This window comes from Triticum aestivum, chromosome 4D (assembly GCF_018294505.1).
Source record: "Triticum aestivum cultivar Chinese Spring chromosome 4D, IWGSC CS RefSeq v2.1, whole genome shotgun sequence".
NCBI classification, from domain to species: Eukaryota; Viridiplantae; Streptophyta; class Magnoliopsida; order Poales; family Poaceae; genus Triticum; species Triticum aestivum.
Window position 1 is genome coordinate 588,991 of NC_057805.1, and position 20,600 is coordinate 609,590.

General features: G+C 49.5%; 2 protein-coding genes across 3 annotated transcripts; one reads left to right on the plus strand and one right to left on the minus strand.

The window, feature by feature from the left end:
- Window positions 1-13,981: 13,981 nt before the first annotated feature.
- On the minus strand, window positions 13,982-18,322 carry LOC123095545 (P-loop NTPase domain-containing protein LPA1 homolog). 2 transcript variants are annotated; one of them, XM_044517042.1, is made up of 8 exons: window positions 17,899-18,322; window positions 17,513-17,778; window positions 16,852-16,933; window positions 16,424-16,431; window positions 16,045-16,316; window positions 15,091-15,840; window positions 14,812-14,934; window positions 13,982-14,645 (listed from the first exon to the last, which is right to left on the minus strand). In XM_044517042.1, exons 2-8 carry the CDS (start codon window positions 17,757-17,759, stop codon window positions 14,229-14,231), a joined length of 1,899 nt encoding a protein of 632 aa, XP_044372977.1. In that variant the 5' UTR covers window positions 17,760-17,778; window positions 17,899-18,322; the 3' UTR covers window positions 13,982-14,228. The 2 variants fall into 2 exon arrangements, with proteins under 2 accessions (XP_044372977.1, XP_044372976.1); XM_044517041.1 differs by having other exon boundaries at window positions 16,045-16,431; window positions 17,899-18,320.
- LOC123095546 (cell wall protein PRY3) lies at window positions 18,292-19,789 on the plus strand. The gene has a single exon (XM_044517043.1). The coding sequence runs from the start codon at window positions 18,390-18,392 to the stop codon at window positions 19,608-19,610; it is 1,221 nt and encodes a 406-aa protein (XP_044372978.1). The 5' UTR covers window positions 18,292-18,389; the 3' UTR covers window positions 19,611-19,789.
- Window positions 19,790-20,600: the final 811 nt, after the last annotated feature.

Genomic DNA, 20,600 nt, shown 5'->3' on the forward strand with positions numbered 1-20,600 from the left:
CAACGGGGCTGTCCAGGTCAAACCTGACCAGTGGGCCACGGTCATTAGCTTAATTTAAACAGGGAATAACCCTGTGATTAATTTAAGGGGGGCGGGCCCGTGTGTCAATGACCCTGGGGTTAACTAATCGGTGGTTAGCGCTAATTAAGCCTGGGCCACGTCATCAACTCCGGCGACTAATCGCCGACGTAAACAGGCACGGCGAGGTCGCTCGCCCGGCCAGCTCCGGTGACGGGAGGTCGCGTGGCTGGGCTCTACGGACACGGCACGGCGAGGCGCGTCGTTTGGTAGCAACGGGAGGTGCTGGGGTGGTCGGAAACAGCAATGGCGGCAAGCGAGGCGGCGACGAAGCTTCGGCCATGGCGGCAGCGCTGGCTAGGGGACGAGCAGAGCAACATGGTAAGGGGAGGAGAAAGAGGAGCTCATGGCGATGCGGCAGGGTAGGTTAGTGGCCTCGGGATGCTCTGAACGAGGTGAATTGACGGTGTGACGCCCCCGATTTGACCGTACACTAATCATGCACGCAAATGTGTACGATCAAGATCAGGGACTCACGGGAAGATATCACAACACAACTCTACAACATAAATAAGTCATACAAGCATCATAATACAAGCCAGGGGCCTCGAGGGCTCGAATACAAGTGCTCGACCATAGACGAGTCAGCGGAAGCAACAATATCTGAGTAAAGACATAAGTTAAACAAGTTTGCCTTAAGAAGGCTAGCACAAAAATGGCAACGATCGAAAAGGCAAGGCCTCCTGCCTGGGACCTCCTAACTACTCCTCGAAGACGAACTCCATGTAGCATCATCCTCGGGATCTCTAGCTCCTGGACTCCAGCATCTGGTTGCGACAATCAGGTATTGAAAGGGGAAAAGAGGGAGAAAAGCAACCGTGAGTACTCATCCAAAGTACTCGCAAGCAAGGAGCTACACTACATATGCATGGGTATATGTGTAAAGGGGCATATCAGTGGACTAAACTGCAGAATGCCAGAATAAAAGGGGGATAGCTAGTCCTATCGAAGACTACGCTTCTGGACATCTCCATCTTGCAGCATGTAGAAGAGAGTAGATTGAAGTCCTCCAAGTAGCATCGCATAGCATAATCCTACCCGGCGATCCCCTCCTCGTCGCCCTGTTAGAGAGCGATCACCGGGTTGTATCTGGCACTTGGAAGGGTGTATTTTATTCAGTATCCGGTTCTAGTTGTCATAAGGTCAAGGTACAACTCCGGGTCGTCCTTTTACCGAGGGACACGGCTATTCGAATAGATAAACTTCCCTGCAGGGGGTGCACCACATAACCCAACACGCTCGATCCCATTTGGCCGGACACACTTTCCTGGGTCATGCCCGGCCTCGTAAGATCAACACGTCGCAGCCCCACCTAAGCACAACAGAGAGGTCAGCACGCCGGTCTAACCCTATGCGCGCAGGGGTCTGGGCCCATCGCCCTATGCACACCTGCACGTTGCGTACACGGCCGGAAGCAGACCTAGCCTAGTGGCGTTCCAGTCCAATCTGGCGCGCGCCACTCAGTCGCTGACGTCAAGAAAGGCTTCGGCTGATACCACGACGCCGGGATACCCATAACTACTCCCGCGTAGATGGTTAGTGCGTATAGACCAAATGGCCAGACTCAGATCAAATACCAAGAACTCGTTAAGCGTGTTAAGCATCCGCGAACGCCGACCAGGGCCAGGCCCACCTCTCTCCTAGGTGGTCTCAACCTGCCCTGTCGCTCCGCCATAAAGTAACAGTCGGGGGCCGTCAGGAACCCAGGCCCACCTCTACCGGGGTGGAGCCACCTGTCCTTTCAGCCCCCTCATCAGAATCACTTGCGGGTACTCCTCGAGCCGACCCGACTTTAGACACCACATGTGTCATGTATATAATGTTTATAGTATATACCCGTGATCACCTCCCGAAGTGATCACGGCCCAGTAGTATAGCATGGCAGACGGACAAGAGTGTAGGGCCACTGATGGAACGCTAGCATCCTATACTAAGCAGTAGGATAGCAGGTAAGGGTAACAACTGTAGCAACAATGTCAGGCTATGCATCAGGATAGGATTAACGGAAAGCAGTAACATGCTACACTACTCTAATGCAAGCAGTATAGAGAAGACTAGGCGATATCTGGTGATCAAGGGGGGGCTTGCCTGGTTGCTCTGGCAAGTAGGAGGGGTCGTCAACTCCGTAGTCGAACTGGGCAGCAGCAGTGTCGGTCTCGTAGTCTACCGGAGAGAAGAGGGGGGAAGAAACAGTAAATACAATGCAAACATAAGCATGACGATGCGTGACATGACAATGAACAGTGCGAGGTGTGTCCTAACGCGACAGTAGGTGGTACCGGCGAAGGGGGGGAACATCCGGGAAAGTATTCCCGATGTTTCGCGTTTTCGGACAGTCGGATCGGAGGGGGAAAGTTGCGAGTTCGATAGGTTAGGGAGGTGTGGTGGACGAACGGACTGCGTATCCGGATTTGTCTCGTCGTTCTGAGCAACTTTCATGTTGAAAATATTTTAATCCAAGTTACGGATTAAAAGATATGATTTTCTAAAGATTTTATTAATTTCTAGAATTTAATTAATTATTTAATTTAATTCGAAATTTGGATTTATGACATCAGCATGATGTCATGCTGACATCAGCAGTCAACAAGGGTTGACTAAGTCAAACTGACATGTGGGTCCAGTGGGACCCACCTGTCATTCACTGTTTAGGTTAATTAGTGTTTAGCTAAATAATTACTGTTTAATTAATTTAAACAGGATTAATTATCTTAATTAATTAACTAATTAATTATCTTAATTGATTAACTAATTAATTCACTTAATTAATTAACTAATTAATTAATTACTTTTATTTTTATTTTTATTTTCTTTACTTATTTATTTATTAATTTTTATTAATTAAGTTATTATTATTATTTATTATTTATTATTTATTTTTATTTTTATTTTTATTTATTTATTTTAACGTTCACGGGGGCTGGGCCCCACTTGTCATTGGGCCAGGGGGCCAACCGGGTGTTGGGCTATCGGACACAGCCCAAACGGGCACTGGCCCGCGGGGCGCGCCCGAGTTGGGCGCTGCGGGGCGGGTGTGCGGGCACCTGGCGCTGAGGCGCAACCCGCCCGGTGCGAGGCGAGGTCGCCGGCGACGGCGGGGGAGGGTGCCGGCCAGGGTAGAGGACAGGGGGGAGCGGGACGGTGGTCGACGCGGGCGCGCAATGGGCGCAGGCGGCGTCGGGCGCGCGGCTTGCAGAGGCAGTGGTGGCGCGATGGGGCGGCTTGGTGCGGCACAGCTGCACGTCTTCGGGAGCGGCACGCATGAGTGCGGGGCGCGCGCAAACGACGCCGGTCGTGGAGACGGAAGCGGCCCCCGTGGGCGAGGCGCGCACGGGAAGGGGTCAGGCGCATCCACGATGCGGCGAGCGCGGCGGTCGATGGCAGCGGGCGGGAGCCGCAGGCAGCGGAGCTGCGTAGGCGAGCACGGTCGGGCGGAGGGGCAGCGTGCGGTGGCGCGGCGGAGTGCGTGCAGCGATGGGGGTTACGAGATCGAGCGACGGCGGGGGAGAGAGGACGAGAGGCCGGGCCTCACTTGCGGTGCAGGGGAACGGCAGCATGCTCGAGGAGGAGGATGAGGAGGCGACGACGCGGTGGGCGGCTCCGGCGAAGCAGTGGCGGGACGAGGCGGCGACGGTGTGCGGCGGCGGCAGTGGGGCGGATCCCCCCGATCCAGATCGGGAGGGGGCAGAGGGAGTCCAGCGGGGAGGCGAGGTCGTCGGGGCGGCGTCGGGGACGCGCGCCGGCATCAGGGGCGCGGGGCGGCGCGGGGTCGGGTCCCTCCCGTCGATCCAGTACAGGCGAGTGGGAGGAGAGGAGCGAGGGGAGTGGGGGGGATCGATCCTGATCCAGGGAAACGGGGGAGGGAGTGGAGCGCGTGGGGGTTAGGGTTTCGGGGGTGGGAGGGATAAGGAGGCCGACTGGGCCTGGTGGGCCGGCCGATGCGGCGGCCAGCTGGGCCGTTCGGTCCAGCTTGGGGGGGGGGGTTGTTTTATTTCTTTTTTTTGTTTCTTTTCTGTTTTCTTTTCTTTATCTATTTTCTTTTATTTTAGTTTTGTAAAATTTATCACCAGCACCTAACTTAGTATTTGTAAATATACTACTGCCACAATAACTTTGGCACCTAGCTAAAATAATTTAGTATTTTGTAAAATATAATAGGGGTATAATTAATTGTTTAGGTTGTTGTTTTAATCACTTTGGGGTATTTAATTATTTTATAAAGATGTTGTTTCTCCACCAATAATATCCATGATTTATTTGTCACATTGAGAACATTTTAGTTTTGACTTTTGAAAACTTTAGTTGTTTGACTTGAATTTGAATTTGAATTTTGAATCGTTTTTTTTAACTAACCCGAGGTTAACTAAGTGATCATGGTGACGTGGCATCGTTAGCAGAGTTTTACTGTAACTTGATTATCCGGGCGTCACAATTCTCCTCCACTACAAGAAATCTCGTCCCGAGATTTAAGAGGGGAGTAAGGGGGAAGGTTTGGTAACGAATCTAGCGGGTCTTCTCATCCTGGCTTGCTCTTCTCGAAGAGGCTGGTCCAATACATTGATGTCTTCATTCTGCTGTTTCAGATCATCATGATAAAGTTGTCGTCGTTTCCTCGGGAACTCCATCGTACTTACGACAGAGTAAGGGGTATTCTGGAGGAACGGACTTCTGCAGGGTTTATTATCTGGTCAATATCATCGGGGAAGGTGGCGGAAAGTATCTCTCGAACTAAACCTTAAGAAAAGCCGAGAGCAAGTAAGAAAGTACCATGAGAAGTTTCAACGGGTAGGCAATCGTTCGAAGCCTGAAACAAAGTGTGAAAGGGGTTCAAAGCAATCGGAATAAGTATTATGTCTGATGCCAGTATAGATCAGTAGGACGATGGTCCGTGAATTACATACGAGGCCACGCGCGATGAATAAATTTGGGAACAGGGGGTGCACAGGAGAGTCAGGTTTCGATCCTGTGGAACTGTGGGTTATGGGCCCACCATGTGGATTAAAAGTAGGAGGAACGGTGACATCTTGCACGGTCATAATAGTAAGACATGTCAGAGGGTAGCCTGTCGATTATATGTCAGCAACATCGTCGGTACCAAGGGCGAGGGACGAAGAGAACCATTTTCCTGCTCGTTGAAACGAGGCGGACCATTAGGCAAAGTTCTCGTCCATCGGTGGTTACCGAAATGTCACTAACAATAGTAACATGGTCTTACTGACAGAGTTGTACACCGAGGTGTTTACATAAGCAGGAGAATATTACTGCTTAGATCATATAGATCACCAGAAAGGTTAAACCAAACAATGGAAAGGAAAATATGATTATCAGATTAAACAGAAGAATGGAAAGAAAAATGTGTGTAAACACATATTTCAAGGGTATATCCTTCCCAAGGACAAGCAGAGCATGATATCCATGACATGATATAATGTAGAAAACTCTTTAGGTATGGGAGAGAATTTTCATGACATTACCCATACAGCGGTGTTTGGATAATTGTGCAGGAAACATTTAGCATTGTGCTTGAATGTTACCGTTGAATATCGGAGTACCATAGGCATGCTTTGTGATAGCATTGACATGGTCAACAGGTAAAGATCATAATTTGGAAACAAAAAGGATCCATCAGGAACAACTTATAGAATAAGTCTTACAATTTCCTCATGGAAGAACAGCTAACATTGCTAAAGGAAAAACTTATAACAATAGGGCCTCCCGCCAGGTGTGCTGGGTATCATCACCTTACCGGGTCATAAATAGGCCAATGTTATAACTCTTGGAAATATGTTCCAACCATCATATCTGACCGAGATTCAGATCTGATTGGTGTCAGGATAACTCAGACTTAGGAGGCCTGAGAAGAAAAGGTGCAACACAAATTGTCGAAACGACATCGAAGATTCTCGGGAGATGAACTATGGAAGCGAGTTCCGAACAAGGTTTCATAATTAAATCAAGGAGAGGTGAGGAGGTGACTGATTGACTCAGCGACAATCCATTGAGACTTCCAAAAGATGGATTTCCAAAACTATGTGAACAAGGAGATAACATTTGCTAGATCGAATGACTTAATGATGTATGCTCGAGGAAAACATACACAGTTAAACATTGGCTGAAATGTGCACCCGAAATATGGGCTAGGTAGCACGATCAACGTTTGAATGATGATTCATTAAGCCATAGACGTAGAATGGAACTATAGACCAATAACTTCAAAGCATTAGGGTTGCTAGAAGTTTAGAATCTACACATCACAGACCATTTGTCGGTATTTCGTTTAGAAACTACACGGGGACCAAGAAAGAATGGTGATGGTGAGAAGTATCACTGTACCAAGAATTCTTAAGAGGTGGAGTAATGTTCACGACATTCTTGACATCAAAAATGGTAATACTCCACGGTAGAACATAACATAAGTTGGATAGCAGGGGAAATCAAGATACATCACAAAATATGAACAAGTTCGTGTTGGGGGGAGGTAAGAATATTGTCGATGATAACATAATTCATCGAGGGGCAAGGATGGAATTTCTCATCCTGAATTTCGACACACAACTTGGAAGAAGTCAAATTGTTGACAATGATCACGACAAATTTGTCGAGAGGTTTTCAAGAAGATGTAATTGATCGAAGATGACATCAAGTCACAGGAATGATGAAAGCGGAAGGTTATTGGAACCACGGGTAGCACACAAACTCGGGGTCAAGTTTGTTGTTCGAGGTGAAACGATATGACGAGGAAAATCGACATAAGCTTAGCTCATCGTCGAAAGTGGTGCTCCGGGAATAAGGACCAGGTAGCACAGTTAAAATCATCAAGAGAATGATATAGCCAAACAGGCTAGGAATGACGCGATCGGGTACAAACTCGTAAGTAAGGAACATTACTAAAAGTTGTTGAACCGTAGTGCGGACTCGATGCAATTATCGGGGTACTCGAGTGATTAACCACTCAAAACCCAGGAAAAATAGTAATCCGTGAGAATGTAGTGCTTGATGAAGAACTCATAAGAAGTTATGCGGTTCCGTGATAGTCTCGAGATACCAGGGGGCAATACTCGACGACAGATCAAAGTAGAGGGTGGATTGGGGTATTGCTCTATAGAAGACAAGTGCTTAAACTTGCACGAGAAATGGTATTTAAAGGAGAACATGGTCGGAACCACGATTGCAAAAGGCCAGATCCCAGATCTAAGATGAACTTATACCAAGGGAATAATTAATTTAAGAGAAGCTTTTAATGATAAGATCTACATCGTGTCCATGGGCATGAACACAAAGTTCAAGGTCGACTCCCACTTCTCCAATGCATATCCTTTCATTTACTTCTCGCGTTCGATGAAGTTGTAGTGTTGAAATTCTATATGGCAAAATACCAGGAGAGTATGACTCGTGAAAACTTTCGAGTTCACACATTTTAAGGAAAGCATAGGTTCAACCCATCAGGGCATCTTAGGAACTTATACCACAAGCTTCGGAGTAAATAATACCAGCTCGAAAGTAGGGCATGGTTCACAAAGCAGAGGATACAATTTACCAAAGGCATCATGTATCCGAGGAAAAGCTCACAAGCTTATTTAATATGAAGGACATTGTCGGATAAAATCCATTAAAGGATATGTTGGTCCATAACAGAGCTGATGTGAGCATCGGGACACAACCAGAGGAAGTAACAATGCAAAGGCATTGGATTATAGAAGCAACTGACTAACTCAAAGCTCAATGCAAAGGAATTATAATTTCAAATTCAAGGGATCAGAAGCAATGCTCTGATCAAGGATGGATAAGTTGAGTAGGCTTAGGGGTACAATCGATGACGATTTGATTGGTCGAGATCCAGCTCACGTTTAACATGACGTCTGAGCCGGAAGAATGAATTCTAGGATATGATTGAGGATTGCGAGCATTCGCAACAAATTGAATCAACGGACTCAAAATGATAATGACAAGAGATGCCAATAAGATTACGAGAATTTTGGGATTAACCATAATGCAAGCAAACAAGAATTTCAAGAGCAATAGGCTCCTGAGGATTTTCGGAAGATCGAATAGTATTTTGAAGACTATTGTGGAATACTTGAATCAACTGGGGATGACCGGATACTCGGTAAGTGCGAGAATTATTCGTAGGGGTATTCAGGTGACAAAGAACAGCAAGGCAGTAAGCTCAAAGGATTCTCGGAACAACAGAGAGAATTTCGGGGTATCTTGTAATATCAACTGGGAAACATTGTATGAATGGCGAGTATACGTGGTTATCCATAGGAGTTTATCGATGAAAGGGAATTGTAAAAGCGATGAACACAAGTTCTCGGGTTGTCACCGGAGAGTATCTTCAGGGTCTTCACGTGCAACAGACGATCATCAGTGATAAGGGGCTCTCCGGGTGAAAGTGATAACGAGATCCTAATGTTAGATTTAGTAAACTCATTTAACCCGAATAGAAGAGAGATCAGAGTCCCAGAGTATAGGCAAGGAGTAAAAGATCCTAATATCACCCAATGGCGACGTGGGCCCGTAAGACACACAGCCATGTTAGTAAAAGTTTTTGAAATGTCTAGACTCGACTTCGGCCAAGGAGTTGGAAAGGGGGATTCCTACAGGCAGTTGGCTCTGATACCAACTTGTGACGCCCCCGATTTGACCGTACACTAATCATGCACGCAAATGTGTACGATCAAGATCAGGGACTCACGGGAAGATATCACAACACAACTCTACAACATAAATAAGTCATACAAGCATCATAATACAAGCCAGGGGCCTCGAGGGCTCGAATACAAGTGCTCGATCATAGACGAGTCAGCGGAAGCAACAATATCTGAGTAAAGACATAAGTTAAACAAGTTTGCCTTAAGAAGGCTAGCACAAAAATGGCAACGATCGAAAAGGCAAGGCCTCCTGCCTGGGACCTCCTAACTACTCCTCGAAGACGAACTCCATGTAGCATCATCCTCGGGATCTCTAGCTCCTGGACTCCAGCATCTGGTTGCGACAATCAGGTATAGAAAGGGGAAAAGAGGGAGAAAAGCAACCGTGAGTACTCATCCAAAGTACTCGCAAGCAAGGAGCTACACTACATATGCATGGGTATATGTGTAAAGGGGCATATCAGTGGACTGAACTGCAGAATGCCAGAATAAAAGGGGGATAGCTAGTCCTATCGAAGACTACGCTTCTGGACATCTCCATCTTGCAGCATGTAGAAGAGAGTAGATTGAAGTCCTCCAAGTAGCATCGCATAGCATAATCCTACCCGGCGATCCCCTCCTCGTCGCCCTGTTAGAGAGCGATCACCGGGTTGTATCTGGCACTTGGAAGGGTGTATTTTATTCAGTATCCGGTTCTAGTTGTCATAAGGTCAAGGTACAACTCCGGGTCGTCCTTTTACCGAGGGACACGGCTATTCGAATAGATAAACTTCCCTGCAGGGGTGCACCACATAACCCAACACGCTCGATCCCATTTGGCCGGACACACTTTCCTGGGTCATGCCCGGCCTCGTAAGATCAACACGTCGCAGCCCCACCTAAGCACAACAGAGAGGTCAGCACGCCGGTCTAACCCTATGCGCGCAGGGGTCTGGGCCCATCGCCCTATGCACACCTGCACGTTGCGTACGCGGCCGGAAGCAGACCTAGCCTAGTGGCGTTCCAGTCCAATCCGGCGCGCGCCACTCAGTCGCTGACGTCAAGAAGGCTTCGGCTGATACCACGACGCCGGGATACCCATAACTACTCCCGCGTAGATGGTTAGTGCGTATAGACCAAATGGCCAGACTCAGATCAAATACCAAGAACTCGTTAAGCGTGTTAAGCATCCGCGAACGCCGACCAGGGCCAGGCCCACCTCTCTCCTAGGTGGTCTCAACCTGCCCTGTCGCTCCGCCATAAAGTAACAGTCGGGGGCCGTCAGGAACCCAGGCCCACCTCTACCGGGGTGGAGCCACCTGTCCTTTCAGCCCCCTCATCAGAATCACTTGCGGGTACTCCTCGAGCCGACCCGACTTTAGACACCACATGTGTCATGTATATAATGTTTATAGTATATACCCGTGATCACCTCCCGAAGTGATCACGGCCCAGTAGTATAGCATGGCAGACGGACAAGAGTGTAGGGCCACTGATGGAACGCTAGCATCCTATACTAAGCAGTAGGATAGCAGGTAAGGGTAACAACTGTAGCAACAATGTCAGGCTATGCATCAGGATAGGATTAACGGAAAGCAGTAACATGCTACACTACTCTAATGCAAGCAGTATAGAGAAGACTAGGCGATATCTGGTGATCAAGGGGGGGCTTGCCTGGTTGCTCTGGCAAGTAGGAGGGGTCGTCAACTCCGTAGTCGAACTGGGCAGCAGCAGTGTCGGTCTCGTAGTCTACCGGAGAGAAGAGGGGGGAAGAAACAGTAAATACAATGCAAACATAAGCATGACGATGCGTGACATGACAATGAACAGTGCGAGGTGTATCCTAACGCGACAGTAGGTGGTACCGGCGAAGGGGGGGAACATCCGGGAAAGTATTCCCGATGTTTCGCGTTTTCGGACAGTCGGATCGGAGGGGGAAAGTTGCGAGTTCGATAGGTTAGGGAGGTGTGGTGGACGAACGGACTGCGTATCCGGATTTGTCTCGTCGTTCTGAGCAACTTTCATGTTGAAAATATTTTAACCCAAGTTACGGATTAAAAGATATGATTTTCTAAAGATTTTATTAATTTCTAGAATTTAATTAATTATTTAATTTAATTCGAAATTTGGATTTATGACATCAGCATGATGTCATGCTGACATCAGCAGTCAACAAGGGTTGACTAAGTCAAACTGACATGTGGGTCCAGTGGGACCCACCTGTCATTCACTGTTTAGGTTAATTAGTGTTTAGCTAAATAATTACTGTTTAATTAATTTAAACAGGATTAATTATCTTAATTAATTAACTAATTAATTATCTTAATTGATTAACTAATTAATTCACTTAATTAATTAACTAATTAATTAATTACTTTTATTTTTATTTTTAATTTCTTTACTTATTTATTTATTAATTTTTATTAATTAAGTTATTATTATTATTATTTATTTTTTATTTTTTTTAATTTTTATTTATTTATTTTAACGTTCACGGGGGCTGGGCCCCACTTGTCATTGGGCCAGGGGGCCAACCGGGTGCTGGGCTATCGGGCACAGCCCAAACGGGCACTGGCCCGCGGGGCGCGCCCGAGTTGGGCGCTGCGGGGCGGGTGTGCGGGCACCTGGCGCTGAGGCGCAACCCGCCCGGTGCGAGGCGAGGTCGCCGGCGACGGCGGGGGAGGGTACCGGCCAGGGTAGAGGACAGGGGGAGCGGGACGGTGGTCGACGCGGGCGCGCAATGGGCGCAGGCGGCGTCGGGCGCGCGGCTTGCAGAGGCAGTGGTGGCGCGATGGGGCGGCTTGGTGCGGCACAGCTGCACGTCTTCGGGAGCGGCACGCATGAGTGCGGGGCGCGCGCAAACGACGCCGGTCGTGGAGACGGAGCGGCCCCCGTGGGCGAGGCGCGCACGGGAAGGGGTCAGGCGCATCCACGATGCGGCGAGCGCGGCGGTCGATGGCAGCGGGCGGGAGCCGCAGGCAGCGGAGCTGCGTAGGCGAGCACGGTCGGGCGAAGGGGCGGCGTGCGGTGGCGCGGCGGAGTGCGTGCAGCGATCGGGGTTACGAGATCGAGCGACAGCGGGGGAGAGAGGAGGAGAGGCCGGGCCTCACTTGCGGTGCAGGGGAACGGCAGCATGCTCGAGGAGGAGGATGAGGAGGCGACGACGACGGTGGGCGGCTCCGGCGAAGCAGTGGCGGGACGAGGCGGCGACGGTGTGCGGCGGCGGCAGTGGGGCGGATCCCCCCGATCCAGATCGGGAGGGGGCAGAGGGAGTCCAGCGGGGAGGCGAGGTCGTCGGGGACGCGCGCCGGCGTCAGGGGCGCGGGGCGGCGCGGGATCGGGTCCCTCCCGTCGATCCAGTACAGGCGAGTGGGAGGAGAGGAGCGAGGGGAGTGGGGGGGATCGATCCCGATCCAGGGAAACGGGGAGGGAGTGGAGCGCGTGGGGGTTAGGGTTTCGGGGGTGGGAGGGATAAGGAGGCCCGACTGGGCCTGGTGGGCCGGCCGGTGCGGTGGCCAGCTGGGCCGTTCGGTCCAGCTTGGGGGGGTTGTTTTATTTCTTTTTTTTTTTTGTTTCTTTTCTGTTTTCTTTTCTTTATCTATTTTTTTTTATTTTAGTTTTGTAAAATTTATCACCAGCACCCAACTTAGTATTTGTAAATATACTACTGCCACAATAACTTTGGCACCTAGCTAAAATAATTTAGTATTTTGTAAAATATAATAGGGGTATAATTAATTGTTTATGCTGTTGTTTTAATCACTTTGGGGTATTTAATTATTTTATAAAGATGTTTTTTCTCCACCAATAATATCCATGATTTATTTGTCACATTGAGAACATTTTAGTTTTGACTTTTGAAAACTTTAGTTGTTTGACTTGAATTTGAATTTGAATTTTGAATCGTTTTTTTGAACTAACCCGAGGTTAACTAAGTGATCATGGTGACGTGGCATCGTTAGCAGAGTTTTACTGTAACTTGATTATCCGGGCGTCACAGACGGAGTCGATCTCTGGGCACCGGAGGTGAAGACAACGACGCTCCGGTCGACTGGGGCCTCTTCTGGTCGCGTGCGTCGGGTGTGTTGCTCCACGGGGTCGTGGCGGAGCTCGGGGACGCGGAGAGGGAGCGAGGGAGTGGTTGTGGCCGTGGTGGAGCTCGTCGGTGGAGCTCGTCAGTGGCGGCGGCGCGGTTTGGTGAGGTGGGGAACAGCGAGGGAGAGGGAACCAGAGGAGGGGGAAGAGCTCCAGGGAGAGAGAGGAAGAGCTAGACGGCTCCGGCGGCTGCATGGCATCTTCAGAAGAGTCGGCACACATGCAGGCAGCGTGGAGGTGGCGCGGCGCACGTCGGGCACGCGCCGGCGTCTTTCTGGCGCAAGGACGAGGATGATTGGCACATGGGCCTGGTGGGCTGGCTTCTCTCCTCGGCCAGGTAAGTTACAGGTACTCCCTTCTTCTCTGTTTTCTATTTTAATTACTGTTTTCTATTTATTTCAATCTGTTTTGATTTAGTTCAAGCACTAAATCATTTTTGTAAACTTTTGAAACTTTTTATGGGCACTAACTGAATTATTTCAGAGACCCTCAGCAAGTTTCAAAATATTTGGAGCTGTAAAAATATTTATAGAATTTTAAAGCTCCAATTCAAATACATATTGGATTAATTCAAAGCCCATTTATGTCCTGGAAAAATGTCCACCATTTTTGGTTTAGGTTCTCACCTTGTTCCATGAATTATGGACATTTTTAAGGGCATTTTGGGTTCATTGAAAAAGATTTTACTTGAGCCTATTTGATTTAATTTGATGCTAGGGTTTGTTCAACCCCCATTTCATATTTAAATGAAATTTAGGCATGATGACATGATGATCATGCAGGGACAAGCAAAGGCTAAGCTAGGGCTGTGACACTTTTCTATGCCCTGTGCAAAACCAAAATACTCTAAATTCCAGACCAAAACATCAAGGAAGGAAGAAAGAAAGAAACAAGAAAATGCTACTACGGCAAATTAACCGGTTAGAGGGAGTTGCATACCCTATTATCAATACCTTCATGCAATGCAATGCAGCTCTTCCATGCCCTGCTCTCCCTTCCCTTCCCTTGTTATTATTATTCATTATTATTATTATTACATCAACCATATAGATATAGGCCTACCTCTCTCTCAGGACTCTTTAAGACTCAGGAACCACACACACACACACAATAAAAAGACTCTCAATTCTAGACCAAAACAGGAAGAAAGAAAGAAAGAAACAACAAAATGCTACTAGGGCAAGTTAACCGGTTAGAGGGAGTTCTCTTGCATTATTCATTCATCTGTCATCCGGCCTCCCCTCCCCTTTGCAGCCTCCCAACAAACAAACATCATGCATGCACATATTATACTTACTACCTTCATGCAATGCAATGCAACTCTTCCCTTCCCTTCCCTTGCTATTATTATTCATTATTCATTATTATTATTATTACATCAACCATATAGAAGATATAGGCCTACCTCCCAGGAGCCAGGACTCTTTAAGACTGAGGAACCACTGGAACAGCAGCTGAGCCCTTGGGCTTGGCCGCCACTTCCGCGAGAGAGGGGCAGCTCCGCGGCCGCGAACTGATCTTGTCGCTCAGGGACCGCCTCCACTTCCTACCCGTGCTTCTGTTGCCACCAGGTGTAGCAGCGGCAGCGGCAGCACATGAGCGCGCCGTGTCAGGAACATGTGTAGTGGTATCAACCTTGGACAGGCTTCGCAGTTTCCTCGGCGTGCCGCGGTTATTATGCTGGCTGCCGTCCGGAAACCTGTTGCTCAGGCATTTGCTTAAGCCGGTGTGCACCATGATGCCGTCGTCGCTCAGATAACCGTTCTCCATACTGTCCCGCATGGCCAGGTCGTCGTATTCCTCATCGGACCTGTTGCAGTCCTCGTCCACAGACCCTTCCATCTGCCAACCAAAGCACCCACAGATATGTATGTATGTATGTTAAGCAACTTAGTGTAGTAACAATTTGTCAAGCATTTTTTATTTTTTATTTTGACCAGAAAAGGAAGAAAAAAACGCTTTGTTAACTCAAAATAAAGATATTAATAAATAGACTTCCACGCCTCACCTCATCGTGGTTTTCGTCGTGATCTTCTTCACTTAGGTCCTCATCACTCCCTGAATTAGGCGGAACATCAGCTTCTTCTTCGTCGTCGTCGTCACTGCCAGATGCTGCTGCTGACTCTTTAATCTAGGAGTCCCCGGCAAACAAAAATAAATATATCAGCAATTATAAGATACTAACAAATCTGATGGTGTTTCTCTGTTGTTCACTGACAGAAAGTTGTGCCAAAAAGATCAGACAAGTTCATGCTGCCAGATAGTAGGAAGTTAAATTGCTACTTACCTCTTTATGATGTCCATCGGCCTTCTTAGGGGAGCCGCCGGAGGAAGACGCAACATGGCTGCTGCTACTGCCTTCATTACCATTGATCCACGAGCCGTCGACACTTCCAGCTTGACTTGTACAGCCTGTGTCGGTAGGCCATGCACTTATTCCAAAGGAGCCAAACTGGAGATTCACCGACTCCGCCCTTCCAATATTCAGAGGTCCATATATTGGGTTTCCTAGAGATTTCTGGTCTCCGCCACCTTGGGAACCGTTTTTCCCATCTCCATCGCTTGACTCAACGGGCCAAGCCTTTGAAACGGATCCATCCACATCAACGATGGCCATGAGCTTCCTTGAGGATCCTAGGCGCTGGATTAATTTGAACATCCCCTTGGAACTCATGGAGTTGGCAACACATTGGTTTTTGTACTCTTCATTTACAGCCGCTGCAGTGTTTGTGTCAGGGTTATACAACTGCTCTCCAGTAGCTCGCCTGCGGAGGCAGCTAAAGACGGTGGCATGGATGGAAGCCACGCTCCGGTCAACATTAGTGTTGTTTACCTTGGGAACTAGGTATTTATCAGCTCGGCTACAGAGGTACTCTTGGATGGTTCTAATGTTGTTGATGTATTTGACATACTTATTTTTGGTTGGGTCAAGCGTCATGTACTTTGCGCGTACAGCAAACCTCTCGGTGTGCTTGCCCTCATTGGATATGTAGATCATAAAGGGAATTATTGATGGATGTTTCTTCATTAAGCCCATCTGAAATATTGGAATTATTTGACAAATTCATACTAAATAAATATAACGGGGGGCATAAGAACAGATTGATCGTGAACTTATAATTCCACCTTGACTGGAAAAGAAACTGAAAACAGAGCATCTTCGACATAATTGGAAAGGGCAAGAATAGAAGGAAAATAAATGTACAGGGGGAACAGTATTATGGTTTTCAGCAGCACATACCACAAAATTAAGGCTCAAGTGAACACCCTCAACAACGACCGATTCTTTGCGATCTTCCCACGCGGTGATAAGCCGATCCAGACTGTCGATGACCATCTCACTCTGTGCCTTATAACCTTCTATAGCCATTTGTTTCTTCCCAATTGGTTTTCCCTCAGCCTTGTCTCCACTGCCCTCATAATCCATACCTGAGTTGCTGGAGACGCCGGAGCGTTTCTTTGCTTTCCGCCTGGCTTTTGCTTCAGAAACAGCCACCGGGTCGAGGCATTCACCTGCATGATAAGTGGATGCCCAGAGAAGGGGGTTTTCCTTCTCGTCAACAAAGCTCCGCATCATGTGGCGAATGGAATCTGTGGAAACTACAGTGGTGATCCCTAACCTGCTCCCCTGTTGAACAGATACATACATTGGAATATAATGCTTTATAATTTTGAAACGAGAGACAATAAAGTTGGGTGCACAGGGCATGATGCTCTGGTGTTGTGAAGAAATAGTTTAGTGTTTCTGCTTGCTCATAGGCCAAATTTGTTATATACCAGCTAGCTGAGAAGGAATTTAATTCTTGATAGCCTAAGCAGTACGTACTCCCTCCGTCCCATAATAAGACACTTATTTTGGGACAGAGGGAGTATAAGTTGACGGGGCAAGGGCCATTGTTATCCTGGTGGCATTGACAGGCTGCAAAATTGCCTCTACAGTTTATTATTTAGCTATGATAAATAAGCTGGTGTAAGAATGGTTGTGGCAGCAGTAGATACAGTAAGAATGCAAAAGGAAAGATAGAAAAAAGGGGGGATGTGAGTGTACCAGCAAAGTAGAAAGGGTGGACTTGCCGCAACCAGTTGTTCCGCATAGAAGAACCGTGACGGACTCTTTTCTTTCTCGAATCCTAGGGAGAGATTATAAAGGAATAATATCAGATTCCTTTGAAAGTTGGTTCCTCTCTTGGCCCTGAGTGGCAGGCATGTGTGGAAATTCAGAGGCAGAAGCAAACGTATGAGATGCTCCGTAGGCATGGAATTTAAACAAGTGGCATTGCAAACAAGGAAAATTCAATATGGTTTTAGCTGCTGACAGACAGATGAGACCAGATGAGATGAGATGAGATGAGATGAGATTAGATGGCAACAAGTAATTTGCCACTTTGTAATATACTCCGTATGTGATAGACTACATACATACATACATACATACATACATACAGAAGAAGCAGTGAGTGTGTGTTGATAATAAATAATGTATGTAAGCATGGAGTAGGAATTCCCTCTGTCTCAAAATATAAGAACGTTTTTGACTCTAGTGTAGTGTAGTGTCAAAAACGTTCTTATATTATGGGACGGAGGGAGTAGATTACTACTCTGCTCTACTCATGAAATGTTTGTTAAAAGAGAAGATTGGAAAAACATTCCTCCTCATGTACTGTATGAGATTGGTAGACGTTAGTGAATGAGGAAGGGACTTGGCAGACCTGCAGGCAAGGGTGAGGTGGTTCCTCTGGTTTGGGGCGAGGTATTTGTAGAGGGCCAGGGCCTGGCACACCAGGTGCAGGAAGAGGTCCCTGGGGATGAGCACCGTGGTCCGCCGCTTGTAGAGCTCGAACTGGAACTGCCTGGGGCTGGTGGCGGCGTCCGGCAGCTCGTACCGCTGCACCCCTCTTTTACCTTGGGACATGGCCATGAGCATCTCCATCTCCGCGGGGTCGCCGCGGACCACATCGAACACCCGCCGGCTAATCTTTTTTTGTTTTTTCATTCGATTGATTGAGAGAAATCCAATCAGAGAGATCGAAATCATCAAAATCAGAATCCAAGAGGGGAGGGGAGGGGAGGGGAAAGAAGAAGGGACAAGGGAGACCTCGAATGCGTGCCTGGGCTTGCACCCCATGAGCTGCAGCGTGCTGTGGAGGAGGGATCGGGTGTAGCGGAAGGAGGAGGCGCCACTCTCGTCCACCACCACAATGTACAGGAGGAGCTTGGCGTGGCCGGCCATGGATTCGATTCGCTGGCGACGCAGTCGGACGGAGAGGCGAGAGGGGAGAGGAGAGGAGAAAAGTCGGGTCTTTTCTTGGATGAATGTTTGATCTTGTCTTGTGGGTCGGGTCGTTGGTCCAACACAACGTTGGCAGGGCAGGGCAGGGTAGGGGGACACGACACGACACCGTCCACGCGAGAGCACGCACCGCGCACAAACCAAAGGAAAGGAAACAAAAACAAAGGACTAGGGTTGCTCTCCAACCTTTGCCTCAAAAACAGAAAGATCCACCGTCTTCTAGTTGCTGCCGACGGGGAAAAGGAAAACCCATAGGCACCCGTTGCTTATCTATCTAGAGTAGAGGAGAGGAGACCATGTGCAAGTCCAGCTCAGACGCTCTCCCAACCACCACCACCACCGTTCCTTCTTCCTCTCGCCGCCGCCGCCGATCCCCTTCCACCGCCACCGCATCCTCCTCCTCCACCTCCTCGGGACCCCGCCACACCGCCACCTCAACAACAACAACAAACACCGCCTCCACCTCCTCCTCCAGGTCGAGGTCCAGCCGCTCCAGCCTCGCCGCGGCGCGCGCCTCCCTGCCGGACCAGCCCGTCCTCTACACCTTCCAGGAGCTCGCCGCGGCCACCAACAACTTCCTCGCCAAGCGAGGCTCCTCCGACACCTTCTGGCGCTGCTCCCTCCGCTCCAGCCCCGCCGCGCTCTTCCAGCTCCGCCCGCTCCCGCTCCTCACGCCCGCTGCCGCCTCCGCCGCGCTCGCCCGCGTCGCGCGCTACCACCACGCCAGCCTCGCGCGCCTCCTCGGCGCCTGCCCCGCCGGCGCCCACGTCTACCTCGCCTACGCCCTCCCCACCGGCGCCTGCACCCTCGCCGCATACCTCTCCTCCTCCTCCACCTCCTCGTCCTCCCGCGCCGGCAGCAGCACCAGTAGAAGCGTGGTCCTCCGCACGTGGCTGTCGCGCGTGCAGGTGGCCGTGGACGTGGCGCAGGGCATCGAGTACGCGCACGCACACGCCGACGCCGCGCACGGCCGCGTCTCGCCGTCGGCCGTGCTCCTCGTCCCCGACGCCCACGGCGGCCAGAGCGTGCGCGCCGTGCTCACCCACTTCGGGGCGGGCCACTTCGCCGCCCCAGACGACGACGCCGACGCCGAAGCCGACAACCAGGAGCAGCCGTCCAAGGGAAAGGCGGCGGACGTGCGCGCGTTCGGGGTGCTGCTGCTGGGGCTGCTGTCGGGGGAGGCGGCGGAGAGCCGTTACCGGTTCGACCGCGCCACCAAGGAGTTGGCGCGCGTGTCGGTGGTGGACACGGCGGCGGAGGCGGTCCGGAGCGGGCGGGTGCGGAGCTGGGTGGACCGGCAGCTGAGCGACTCGTTCCCCGTGGCGGCCGCGGAGAGGCTAGTGGAGGTGGGGCTGCGGTGCGCCGCCGATGCCGATGCCGAGGAGGGAAAGGAGCGGCCGGAGATGGCGTGGGTGGCGGGCAAGGTGTCGCGGTTGTACGTGGAGTCCCGGGCGTGGGAGCGCACCCTGCAGCCGCCCTCCGACGACCTTTCCTCCGTCGCCCTCGCGCCGCGATAGATAGCAGCCATTCATCCAAAGCTGACTTTTTTCTTCTTCTTCTCTTCACATCCATCCACTGTCTCTCAAGTCAAATACGTGCATTTGAGTTGCGAATTTGAAAGGCAAATTCGATTTGATAAAAGATACTCACAATTGCTAAATGTCAGTCGACTGATCGATTTTCGGATTGCTCAAGACGAACAAGGAATCGAAACATATATGAACACAGCATATACGTAGGCTAGCACATGAACGTAAATGAGGGATGAGTAGATCACACCCTCCGGTTGGCCAGGCCAACGCGGCAGCGACAGCAGCACCCTCGGCGTCGTCCGTGGCCTTCTTCTTGGCGGCGGCGTCGTCGGTCATGGGGGCGATGCAGAGCAAGTAGTGGAAGCGTCGGCCATGGGGGCGATGCTGAGAAAGTAGTGGAAGCAGAGGAGGACGGATCCGAAGAAGTCGCGCCGAGACGCTTCCCAAAAACCTTATTTCCGTCTTGGGCAGCGGCACTTTCGTTAGTGACTCGTTAATCAATCCACAATCAATTAACCATTCTTGACCGGTAAAAAGAAATAAGGCTCGGCTCGTCATTCCCACAACACGTCGTGACAAGGCAAGGCGTGGCGAGGCAGGCGGAGGAGGAGGACGCGTGTACAGCTTCTCTTCCCAAAGCTCCCGATGTCATGTGATAGAGCAACCCTTACAAGGAGGGTCACACTTTTTACTACTTAAGCAGTTTCCACCACTTGTCATGCATCTAAGTGAGATTTAGTGATTAACCAGGGAATATTGTCTTGTAATTTAACCAAAAAACTGACTATTTTCAAATTATCTTGTAATTTAACAAATGAGGCTGCTGCAGCAGATAAGAGGACGAGGATTCTTCCTCCATCATCTATCGCTTTCTACTAAGACCAGTGGAATTAAACAGTGATGGCATTGGTCAAGAGGCTGACCTTCTGTTTTCTCTTTTCACATACATTGTCTCTCATTCATCAAATCAAATAT